The following is a 13420-nucleotide window of genomic DNA, read 5'->3' as shown; positions in this document are numbered from 1 at the left end:
ATACCTAAAAAGAAAAAAAGGTTTCCCAAACTATGACTTTGTTAATCATACTTGGGGCCTATTTTTAACATAATACTCCTATTAAAAAAATGACTTGAGGGAAATTAATTAAGCCATTTAAAATAAAGATATTACCTAAGTTTATTTTTACTTGGGATTTAGCTGGCCTTATTGGGAACACCTTCATCCAAGCTTTCTATACCCAGAACTTCCATCCTTTTTTTTGTCTTAACCAGTTTACAGCTATTTGATAGAAAAGATTAATGACTATTAAGTAATCTCTGTGTTCTTAATTACATAATACCAAAATAGCAATTCAGGATACTTGGCAGTGTGTTACCAAGAATTTTAAAATTATTGTGTTACTTTTTTTTTTTTTTTTGGAGGTTGAGGAACAAGAAGAAAGATGAGTGTTTGTTTGTACCAGAAATCGAGGATACTGTCGATACACTTGCTTGCGATGTTTCAGAAGTACTAATAGACTATGCTTTGTGCATATCACCAGGACTATTTTAACTGTCAGTCCTTAAGATATGAAGTCATGCAAGAATAATGTTTTACGTTATGTAGTCGGCTTGTCAGCTTTCATATTTGTGTGTATTTGATATGATGATCTTCTAGGTTTTGCTCATAGCTCATAAAGATAGTACTTTTTAAGTATACTATATTATTATTAAAATAATTTTGTTTAGCATTCTAAACATAAGCTTATTAACCTCCACGTTGTTTTGTTAGCTAGTGAACTGTAACATAGCTAGCTTGAACCATACAGATTGAGAAATGAAATTGCACTAAACAGAGTATGTTTTGACAACCAGTGAAGTCTTTTTTTTTTTTTTTTTTTGAGAAACTGGATTAAGGGAGTATTGGTGATAGATCTTTTTGCTTGAATATTGAAATACATTCCTTTACTATCTTGTGAAAAAAAAACAGACAGTTTTGGTATTGTAGGAAAAGGGGAAGGCAACAGTTTTAATACTGAATGGGAGAAATTAATGGAATATGAGTAGAAAGTTTGAGGAAAATAAATCTTCAGTCAGAAACTTGACTTTGGTGGGTATGATGGTATAGACTTATAAAACTAATACTTAGAAAGCACAAACAAAAAGAAGGGTAAAATTTTAAAATGAAAGACATTTCAGTGGACATAGGAGTTGTTTATATTTGCAAAGCTTTGCCACCCATCCACCTTGAGGCAGGGCCTTAGTGAGCTTGAATTCTGATCTTCGTCCTGTGTTTGCCAAGCTCTGGAATTGCGTGGCTTGTAAGGTATCTTTAAGCCTGTTCTTTATATGACTGAAGCAGGAGATATAAAGGAAAGACACTGTGTCTGTTGATAGTAATGTAAAGTTAACAGTGTTAACTTACTTGATTAAAACAACTGTAGATTAAAACAGATTTCTTAACATTCAAACAACAAAAATCAGTGTCTTATGTTTTTTTCAAATAATGCTTAGGAGATTTTCTCTATAAAAATAAGTGTTACAGTAGGAAATTGAGTAACTAAAACTGTGGTGAAAGACAGAAAAAGAGATTGATCAGTGAATTGAGTTGTTCAGGCTCTCTAGCCAGGTCATCCTCAAATGTCCAGTCTTCCTGTCTCATCTACCTGAGTTCTTTTTTATTATCTTTAGCAATATTCTATTTTTTTTTCTGAAAAATTTAATCCAGTTTTCATTCTACCTGTGACTTTGATTTAAGAAATTTAAAAACTAATTCTTGTGGGATGAATCATCGGTTAAGAGTTCTCACTGCCAGCCTCTTACAAAGGTCCTGAGTTCAATTCCCAGCTGGTGGCTCACAGCCATCTATAATGAGATCTGGTGCCCTCTTCTGGCCTGCAGGCATACATGGAGGCAGAACACTATATATAATTCTTGTATTGGTAGGTAGAAGAAAGGGCATACATGACAAGACAGCAATAAAAAGTTACTTTATTGTAAGATGAGTTATTTAGGATACTAGAACGAAATAATAATATGAAAATTTAAAACACATTACCTTTATAGTTTTAGAATAGAATTCATTAACAGTTATTATTAAAGATCTGAGATAGTATTTGAATCTAAAAACTTACATACTTACAAAGATATGTAGGGATTGAGAAATAGTCTAAAGAGATAAATAATAATAGTATTAAATGAATATAAGTAAAGTGTACAAATTAGTTTTTCACTCCTTCCATTACTTGCAGGTCATTATTGCAGTAAGAGCACCCCTCTCTCTGTGGGACTATTTGACACAGGATCTTACTTTGTAGCCCAGGTTTGGCCCAGATTTAGCCACTGAGGCCAGAAGAGAATGTTGAGTTTTCTGCTTAGTCATTCTCCACATTATTTGAAATAAAACATTATTTGAAATGTGTTATCTCACTGAACCTGGAGCAAAGCTGACAGTCAGTGGTCCTCCTATCTCTTCTCCCTCAATGCTGGGATTACAGGCACACATGGGGCCACATCAGCCTTTACATAGATAGATGTTAGAGGTTTGAACTTTGGTCTTTATGGTTGCACAGTGAGCACTGACCGACCCACTGAGTCACCTCTTCAGTCCCTAAGGAAACTTTCTTTAAAAATTGTATTTGTTTATTATTTTGTGATTGCTTGCTTAGAAATGGCAGTGGCATGTGTGTAGAGGTCAGAGGACAACTTGTGGAGGTCAACTCCTCTCTTTCCAACATGTTGGTCCTTAGGGATCGAACTCAGTTTTTTCAGGTGTGATAACGTGTTATTACCTGCTGAGCCTCAAGAAAATTTTAACTAGGCAATTTTTGTATATTTTATCCAGAATAACTTTATAGAATATAGATAATTTTGCATATTTCTCTTGTAATTTTTTTTCTTCTCTTACATATTAAGTTCTAGGAAAAGCATACCTTTTGAGTTGTTACAGTATTGAAAATCGCTTATGCCCTTTGTATATATTTTGTATACTTTAAATATAAAAAATTTATAATAATTATAAAACAATACTGTATCTTATAAGTGAAAGGCAACTTCTATAAAGTTATATAATAAGGTTAGAGCTACTTGGAGGTTAGTATTAGAGTTTGACAATCATGTTCAAAATCCTATTTTCTTGCATCACGATACTTCAAAATACTTAAAATACAACACGATATAGGCTTCTCTTCACTCTAATTCCCTATCATCTTTCTTCTGGTTCTTTTGTCATCTCTTACTTTTGCTGCTTATTCTTCTGAGAGCAACTTCTTAGGCTTCACCTTTCTTCTTTATAGGGCATTCCATCATTCTTTGCACTGAGGACCTCCTTGAAGAAACACCCAGAATATTTTTTGCTTCAAGGAATCCAATTTTAGGAAAGGTGAATTTTGTAATCAGAATCAACTTGAGGCTCAAAGAAACAATTATATCTATGCTCTGTCTTCTCTGTCTCTTACTATTCTTATCCTACACCCCCCCCCTTCCAGTTAGGGTCTTAGCATGTAGTACATACTGATGTGCACCTTCTCAAATCCTAGGTTTTCATTCATGCACCACAATACATATCTTGTTTCTACTTTTGAAATTCAGTGCTTAATACATAAAAAAATTATATTTCTTTATGTCTTCAACTTATGTCAAAACCATTTTCATGCAATTTACACACATAGAATAGGTTGTGAATTATATAATTTTGCCTGGAAAAAGTCTTTTCTCCTCCCATATCTTGATATTTTCATTTAATTTCATTGCTTCTGAGAGTCCACAGGGCAGATTATTCTCAGCTGTTGTATTTCTCTCTGTACATTCTAAACCGAAATTTTTGCCTTCACATCTCCATCTAGCAATATGTATTGATCATTCCTTTGCTACTACACAGTTTATTTGATTTCCTTTCCCATCGCCCTAACTAATATATAAAAAATCTATGAGGGAAGGAAGATGAACTTAGTTGCTTAGCCATATTGAACCAGAGGTCATCAGTCATATACTGATTGAAATGTTCTTGTTTCAGAGCCTGATATCTGCAGTGATACCTTTTGAAAGTCAGTTATGCCTCAGATTCCTTGGTGTTATTCAAAGGCTAAGATATTGTCTTATATTTAATTTTAGTTCCCCTCCTCCAAAACACTGAATCCTAACCAATGGGCTACCAAGCACCCTATCCCCCACCCACAGTTAAGATGAGATAATACTATGTTCCTAAAGCCATTTTGGTTCTCCTGGGCACAAGCAATCTCCCGTCTTCTTTTTTAAAAGTGCTGGACCTATAAGTCATGATTGGTTTCAAGAACTTTTTGTTAGGAGGAATCAAGCAGGGTCTCAGTTTTAGCACAAGCAGGCCTCATACTCATTATCTTTTTGCCTTAATTGCTTAATTTAACCGAGGGCTTGGTTTTTTTTTAAATTATTACTTTCTATTATATTTTTACTAAAAATCATTGAAACAGTAGAATGTCTAGTGTCCTTCATTGTTCTCTATTTGAGATCTTCATTTCCATTTTTGGTTTCTTTGACTTCATTGTGTAGTAATATCAGTAAAACTATGCTTTGATGTCATAACTTTTCTTGTGTGCTTGATTTTTTTAAAGCTATTCAGTCTTTTTAGGTACCAAAACATGGGATATTTTCCTTAGTAATTGAACATATATTTAATTTTTAGTACAGTAACCCTCTTTTCATTTTGTTCTAAGTCTTCATTCTTTATCAGTCAGTATGGCAGTAGCAGATAAATCAGTTTTTTCTTTTGGAGAGTTTGAAGTCTTAGATTAACTGAGTCTCTTCAGGTTTCCCAGGAGTACTTTCACTTTGGTTAAGAGGATTCAGTAGGAAGTTGATAGTTTGGAGCCAGTGTACCAGCACAAATATCTACCCAGCTCGTTAATTCATAAAGTATGCCATTAATAGTCTGAGCTAATTTTAATTTAGTTTTTTTTCAGAGATTTTGATATGAGTTAAATATTGTAAATATAATTATGAAACTGGTACTTTCAGAATTTATTTTGTAAGAGATGAAGGACATACTTCATTGTGACAATGATGAGACTGTTTAATATCTCTTTAATTATCATACAAATTGATTAAATTCCAGGGAAAATGTTTCATGTTTTTAGCAAGTACATAGTCTTGAAAACATCTTCATTTAGCAGTTATTCTCTGGACTGACTTTAGAAAACTGAACTCACATAGTACCTTAAGTTAATATTGTATGGATTGTAAATATTGGAATGAATTGGCATTATGAAAATTATTTTTAGCTAATAGTTTATCTAATAGACATTTAGATGTGTTGAGAATGTGGGTCCTCGCTCATTGATTAAAAATTTGTTAGTATAATGAAGGAATTGAAGAATAGAAAATTTTGAATTTTTAAGACTGGCTTAAGGGGAAACTAGAAATGTTATATAGAAATGAAAAATTTTTAAACTTTTTTAAAAATAAGTGAAAATTTATAGATTTTTGTTATCTAATTATATCTTTCAGCCTGTCGTCATCTGTATTAGTAGGCATTGCCAAAACTTTTATGTTTATTAAGATTATGTTTTAGCTTTATTTCTTAAGCTGGAATTTGACTTTACTCACTTAGATCATTTCACCCCAGACCAACTGAATTATATTTTAAAATGCAATTAAGTTTTTGTTGGGATAATTTATCCTAAAATTTGAAATTGTATATAACACATGTTTGTGCTTTATTTATGCAGAATATCCCCCGAATCCTAAATCTAGAGCTCCAAGAATGCTGGTCATTAAGAAAGGTAATACAAAAGACTTACAGCTATCTGGATTCCCAGTAGCAGGAAACCTTCAATCACAGCCAGTTAAGAATGGAACTGGTCCGAGTGTTTATAAAGGCTTAGTCCCCAAACCTGCTGTTCCACCTACAAAAGTAAGTCCTTGCATTTAAACCAAATTTGTTGTAGATGTTCCATTTGTGAAGTGGCACCCCACACTCAGTTATTCTCTGCACTCTGACCAGTTGCTGTTTTTTTGTGGCAGTCTCCATCTGCTGTAAAGAGAAGCCACACACGCACACGCGCGTGCGCGCGCGCACACACACACACACACACACACACACACACACACACACACACACACGGGGGGGGTGTTATTTTTTTTAGTTTCTTTGTATTTTGCTTAGGAGTAGAGAATTACATTTTTATAGTTTTTGCTCTATTGGATGGACTACAGTTTATTTGCTTGGTATGTGTATTATACTGGTTTACTTGGTGCTCAGTTTTAAGTTTTTGAAAGGTTCATGAGTTTTATAAGACAATGAAACCCCTCTTATAGAATTTTGAAAATAACTGATTTAGATGAAAAATTTGTTCTGTTACTTTAAAAATCACATGTTTTGTGTGTAGTTATATTTGTACCTGTTAAAGTGCACAGGTAGACTCATGTTTGGAAGCAGGTGCCTTTATTCACTGAGCCATCTTTGTTACCATTATCATTGTTTTGTATTTTTGAGACAGAGTCTATGAAACTCTGGCTCATTTAGAATCACTGTTTAGAGGAGTCTCCAATTTACAGAGATCTACTTGTTTCTGTCTCCAGAGTGCTGGGATTAAAGACATGTGCCAGCATACCTGGGTTCCTTTTATTATTTTTAAATCATGTGTATGGGCATGTCTGTGTATAGGTATGTACGGGTGCCTGAAGAGGCCAGATGTTTTACAAGCAATTGTGAGCTGAACTTAGATTGTCTACAAGAGCTGCTGAGCCATTTCTTCATCCTGAGATCTAGATGTTTTTATTGCATATTAAACCTGTTTTATTTGTAGAAAAAGATACAGAGAACCATACCTATAATACTAACACTGAGAGGCCTGATAAGGAGAATAGTGAGTTCTAGGCCAGTTCTGGGCTGTATAGATAAATGCTGTCTCTACAAAGCAGCAGCAGCAGCAGCAACAACAACAAAAACTAGTAATAAAGCAAAAGTTAAGAAAGTCAAAGAACCATGGAGAGGTGGTGAAAGTAGTGCAAAATTACTTAAGAGCTATATGCTATCATTCTTTACTGTGTTCACCTTTTCTGTTTTCATAAATTTCTTTTGGTAACTATTCTTTTGTTTTTCTTTAGCCTACACAGTGGAAAAGTCAAACTAAAGAAAACAAAGTTGGGACTTCTTTTCCCCATGAATCTACATATGGTGTTGGCAACTTTAATACCTTTAAGTCAACAGCCAAGAGTATTAGTCCATCAGCAAATTCAGTGAAAGAGGTATGCCACTGAACATTGAGAAGTGTAACATCCCCCCCCCCCCCCCCAACGGTTTCACTTTGTATCCCTGGCCATTCTGTAACCCTCGTGGACATCTCCCTTCCTCTCCCTCCCAAATGTTGGGATTAAAGGTGTGTGTTACCACCACCTGGCTGAGGAATGTATTGATTGTATTTAAAAGTAAAAGATATGGGATATTGCTCTGTGGCCCAGGTTAGTCTGGAACTCTTGTTCATAAATGACTATTCTTCCCAACTTCCTGATGTAGGTTGTGCTGTGATGCCCACTTGCTAAATCTTGATAAATTAACAATTTATTAAATGCATAGATTCATTAAGGATGAGATGCTTTAATTTTTTTCAGTGAATTTAATTCAGACACATGTTAAAATAATTGCGGTTTATTTCGTGCTTGTGGGAGTTTCAATGTGCTATTAATAGTAAACCTTGGCTATGAATAAGGATTTGTACAATCTTGTTTTGGGAGTGATCGACATTTAGTTAGTAATAACAATAAATTATAGAAGATGAAAGAAAGGTATGTGTGAGTATGTGGTAGCTCAAATAATTTTATTTTTTGAAACTCATAGAGTAGGGAGTTCCTGTACTAATCTAGGATCAAAGACACCTATTCTACTAAGAATTGCCTTAGGTCCCATATTAGAACATCAAAACCGTATATAATTTTGCCCTCATCTGCAGAATTTTTTGAGTTTAGATATGGCCAAGTTTTCTAAGTGGTTTGTTGTTCTTTAGTTAATTCTAGTATATACTTTATTGTCAACCATTAAACTTGATGATTTATTTCTGTGAACTTAAAATTGCTATCACACATTCAGATTTTGTTTGTGTTTTACTGCTTAAAAGATCAAGAGAAATGAAAAGTCAATATCATTTTCTCCTTCTCTTCCTCTCACACTAATCTCTGGGGAAATCCAATGCAGTTACAAATCCTATTTCCATAAAGTCTTACTGGAGATTTTTCAGATCCCCAGCACTCTGTAGCATGGCCAGGAAAATTGTTTTTTATGTGCTGTGTAAATAAAGCCAAGTTTTACATTTTAAGTTCTGTTAGTTATCTGATCTTCATTACCTCTGGAATAAGAAAGTTCTTGAGGTAAGCCATTTAATGACAAAGAAAAATATATGTTGTTAGAAGTTTATTGTTAGTATACTTTAATATCAGTTTCACCGTATAAATAAGTGTAAGATAAAAAGCTGTGGTAATAGTGAACTTTATTTTGATATTGATTATCTAGTTACATATTGACCAGTATTTCTGAATTTCCCATTAGTGTAATCGTTCAAATTCCTCTTCGCCTGTTGATAAGCTTAATCAGCAGCCTCGTTTAACAAAACTGACACGAATGCGCAGTGATAAGAAGAGTGAATTTTTGAAAGCATTGAAAAGGGACAGAGTAGAAGAGGAACATGAAGATGAAAGTCATGCTGGCTCGGAGAAGGTAATTGAAATTACAGTGATTCTTGATTTTTAAACTACATGAGTAAATACTTAGAACCTTGATAAACTCTAAAACTTTTTCTTTGGTTTCCCTCCGCTAAGCCCATGTCAGTATGTTCTTGTCTTCTTCGGGTGAATATTTGAGAGTTTGTATAACCCAGGCTGATCTTTAACTCTCTGCACTTGAGGTACCTTTGAACTTCTTAACTCTCTTGCTTCCACCTCATGAAAGCTGGTTATGTCACACCTGGTTTGGGCAGAAGTATTTGTGATGGGTGTAACACTGATGTCAGAGTTCAGGTCAGCTCTGTACATTGTCTCTGATGTGCTTGACTTTGTCATTGTTCTGTGTAATCACTGAATATTAGAAAGGAGCTCTGTTTTCTAGTTTGATTCAGTTTTGAGGAGCCCCAGCAGGAAATTTAAAAGGCAATTGTTAGATCAGAGCCTCTAATCCCATGGTTCCTTCCTGTGTGCATCTTCAACAGGCTACCTCCTTGATTCCCTTCCTATTGATGATCTCATGATTTTTCGTTTTCTTCAGATTTCTTGGTGGCAACAGCTTTATAGATACTTAACCAATCTGACCTTCATCCTTTGGGTTCCTCTTAACCCACACAGTTGTAAATAAGTCCTTGATAAACCTATTTTGAAATTGCAGTTTAAAAAAAAAATCATCTCTCTATAAAGAAAACTAGCCAGCTTTTTTTTTCTCCCTCAGGTAATTTCTCATGTCGAGGCCGACATGGAATTTGTAATCCTTTGCCTTAGACTCCCAATCAGATGCTGAAATGACAGATGTGCATGGCTATGCCTGGTCACAAATTTATTCTTTTTTTTTTTTTTTTTTTTAAATCCTATGACTGGGCACCATGGTACATGTCTATAATTCCAGTACTCTGTATACTGGAGCAGGAGGTTTGATGGAAGAATGAGTCCAGCAGGGACTATATATATATAGCAAGTACCAGCTGTATAATTTTATACCTTTTCTTTTCCTTCATTTTTATCTTTTTGGCGTTTCATTTGTGAAAATGCCTTTGAAATTTAGTGATTAATAATTGAAATTAATGTATTTTTCATGAGAATCTAGATAGGTTCTGTTAATTGTCAGTAACTTCTTTAGAACTCACTATTTATTTTTTTAACTCTCCCTAAAAATCAGGATGACGACTCATTTAATTTGCATAACAGCAATAGTACACATCAAGAAAGAGATATAAACAGAAACTTTGATGAAAACGAAATTCCACAAGAGAACGGCAATGCTTCAGTGATTTCTCAGCAAATCATTCGTTCTTCAACTTTCCCACAAACTGATGTTCTTTCCAGTTCACTTGAGGCAGAACACAGGTTAGTAATTATTTCAACTTTTTAACTGGCATTATCCCTGTTCAAGATTTTTTTTTTTTTTATCAAGTTTAAGTGATTGATAGGCTGATGCTGTGTACTGGATCTAGGTTCTTACTTGTTCTATACATGTGCTATAGTCTGAACCCTTAATTTTGTTTTGCTTCCTTTCCCTCCCTCCCTCCCTTCCTCTTTTTTTTTTAAATGCTAGATCTTACCATATAACCTTGGCTAGCTTGGAATTCAGTTTGTAGGCCAGGCTAGGCTTGAATTATGCCTGACACTGCCTCCTGAGTGCTGGGATAAAAGGTGTGTCTCCATACCTAGCCCTAATTTGTTTGCATTTAACATGTTTATTGAAAATAAGTTTGACTTGTTTTTAAATGAACAGGTCCTTTTTTTTTTTTTTACATTTATAGTTGTGTTTCCATTGTGGTTTAGTCATTCCACCTTGATGTACATAATCACTGATCTAATTTCTATATGAATTTGACTTTTCCATTTTCTTTTAGTGTTGTTGATTGAACATAGGGCATCACAAATGTTTTGTCAGTTCTTCTAAGTAGGAAAAATGGTCATAGCAAACACAGTCAGTTCTTTTAGTCTTAGTTTATAACATTTGAATTTGGTGATATTGAATGATTGAAGTAGAAATCCCATTTCTAAGGGCAGCCATCTACGTTATATCAGAAAAGCCAATGAATAGGCATCAAAGAAATAATACTGACTCGACTTTATTGGTTTTGAGGCAACAGTTGAGCGTGTGACATCCTAATTCTGGAGGCAGACTACTAAAATTCTTTTTCTTTGCTGTAGAGTAAGCAAATTTTACTTAAATGACCTTAATTCTTCCTCTGTAAAATAGGAATAGCATGTTAGATACTATTTAAATCTCTTGAAAACTAATATATCCTTTGAAACTTTGAAAAAAATTTACTGAAATCAATGACACAAGTTGAAAGATGTAAAAATAGAAATAACAGAAATATTTAAGGAGTGCAGTTTCAAAAAAGTTTATTACAAGATAAATGGCCTTAAAAAAAACAGAAACTCCCAAATTACTACTTTATGTGCTTGTCCAAAAAAATCGAAATTGTTTTCTCTGTAAATCTTTTCTTAGCTCTGTTTTTCTAAAAATGGAAGTTTTTTTTTAATTGGAAAGAGTAAGCTGTTATTAATCATTTCTCATTATATAATTTTAGGTTGAGAACTTTGAAAAATCATTTTTCTGTTATTGTCGAACTATGCACTATGCCTCTTTTCAGATTGAATTGTGCACTGAGGATAGTAAATGCCATTTATCCAAGACATTAGAAGAATAAATTGTAAAATTCAAGATAGGGTAGCTTCTGCAGCTTTTCCTTTCCAGGTACAACTAATGAGCAGTTGAAACTATGTTGGATTGTGGTATTGAAGAAAAAGCAAAAGTGACATTATTACTACTTTTAGTACAAGGATTTGCCAGTTTTTATTTTTGACTCTCCTATTGCAAGTTTCCAGCATAGAGAACTTTGACACTGAAGATTAAGTAATCAGGCTGTAACATAAATAATAAAATCCCAGAGATAGATAAGGGGTTAAAACTGAAGATCCGAGAAGCAGAGCAGTATACCACTAACGAGAGAGAGCGAGAGAGAGAAAGAGAGAGAGAGAGAGACAGACAGACAGACACCGAGACCTTTTACCTCTATCAAATCTCAGACCAAAGGGGCGATCCTCAGACTCCACACTCCTTCCACTTTATATTCCTCTCTCCTCCCTGCCACCTCCTGTCCCCACCTCCCTAGTTCTGGGATTAAAGGTGTATGACTCCCAAACACTGGGATTAGAGGTGTGTGCTACCACCTCCTGCATCTGTGTCTGATTCCATCTCTTGTAGCCCAGGGTAGCCTTGAACTCACAGAAGTCTGTCTACCTCTGTCTCTTTGAGTCTTGGGATTAAAGTTGTGTGCCTCCACTGCCTGGCCTCTAGTGGCTAAACTTTGCACTCCGACCTTAAGGCAAGCTTCGTTTATTAAGATACAAATAAAATATCACCTCGTCGGGTAGTTTTGTTCTACTTGGTTAATAACTCATTTTTAAGAAAATAAACTCAGAAGTCCCTTTATATTTTAGGGACTATGTAATCAGACTGTGGATTGTGTTGTCTTGTACAAAGTTGAAGTTGCATTACCCAGGTGAAGCTCTAAATTAAACTTATTTTCCTCCCTTTCAGGTTATTAAAAGAGATGGGCTGGCAGGAAGACAGTGAAAATGATGAAACATGTGCTCCCTTAACTGAGGATGAAATGAGAGAATTCCAAGTTATTAGTGAGCAGGTAAGGAAACCTACTTAACTTTGCCTTTGATCCTTTCCAACAAGAATAATTAATACTCTAAACCGTCTTATTTTAGGTCTATATACATTCCTTTCTGAAAAAGTATTACGAAAAATTTGATAGAGAGCATCAAAAAGTTATTTTTCTAAATCTGTTACAGATTTAAAAACATTAGTTCTGGTTAAAATGAATTTAGTATTTTCCTCATTGTATTTCTAAAATTTCCTTTAAAATTATCACATGAAATTTACTAATTTAACCCTCTATCCTACCTCCACATTCAACTCAGTGGCTTAAATGCGTTCATATTGTTTGATAGCCATTACCACTGTCTGTCTCAACGGGTTTTTTTTTTTTAATTCTGTGTGTGTGAGTTCCCAAACATTAACTCAATAACACTAAGTGATAATTTTCTGTTCCTCTAGTCCTGAAACTACTCTTCTGCTTTCTGTTTGTATGAACATGGTGGTTTTCCATGCCTCATGTACGTGTAATCATATACTATTTGTCTTATTTCTTCTGGCATTATAACCTCAAAATTTGTATATGTAGCACTTTTTGGGATAAGGTTGAGTAGTATTCCACTATTTGCATGTATCCACATATTGTTGATCTGTTAATAGACAGATTGCTTTTACCTTCTGGCTACCATGACTAATGATAATAAGTGTGGATGTTCTTGATTTTAGTGTGTGTGTGTGTGTGTGTGTGTGTGTGTGTGTGTGTGTATCTATAGTAGAATTGCTACTGAAGGAAATGTTGGGACCAGGTGACGATAGCTCAGGAGTTCAATGCACTTAACACCAAACTTGACACCCTGACTTTGATCATGGAAATCCACATGATGCAGCACTGGAGATGACTCAGCAGTTAAAAGCACTGACTGATTTTCCAGAGGACCTGGGTTCAATCCCCAGCACCCATATGGCAGCTAGAAACTGTAACCCCAGTTCCAGGGGATCTGGCACCCCTACACAGACAAACATGCAGGCAACACACCACATAAAAACAAACCTTGCACACACTGAATAAGTGTTTAAATGAAAAAGTTTTTTATGTGGTTGAGCAAGTGTCCTTGTGGTTGATAGAACATCTTTTGGGTATATGTCTGAGTGATATTAC

At 34.6% G+C, this 13420-nt stretch overlaps 1 protein-coding gene across 7 annotated transcripts in view; it reads left to right on the top strand.

Moving 5' to 3' along the window:
- The window catches only part of Gpbp1 (GC-rich promoter binding protein 1), a 65296-nt gene that overhangs the window by 45723 nt on the left and 6153 nt on the right, over positions 1-13420 (top strand). For all 7 annotated transcript variants that reach the window (XM_085676718.2, XM_085676713.2, XM_085676717.2 and 4 more), the window contains 5 exons: positions 5648-5832; positions 7029-7169; positions 8464-8631; positions 9796-9983; positions 12196-12298. In XM_085676718.2, coding sequence (XP_085532844.2) covers positions 5648-5832; positions 7029-7169; positions 8464-8631; positions 9796-9983; positions 12196-12298 — 785 coding nt within the window. The remainder of the gene's footprint in view (positions 1-5647; positions 5833-7028; positions 7170-8463; positions 8632-9795; positions 9984-12195; positions 12299-13420) is intronic.

This window comes from Myodes glareolus, chromosome 15 (genome assembly GCF_982192425.1).
Source record: "Myodes glareolus chromosome 15, mMyoGla1.1, whole genome shotgun sequence".
In the NCBI taxonomy this organism is placed as follows: Eukaryota; Metazoa; Chordata; class Mammalia; order Rodentia; family Cricetidae; genus Myodes; species Myodes glareolus.
This window is presented reverse-complemented; position numbering and strand designations above follow the sequence as displayed.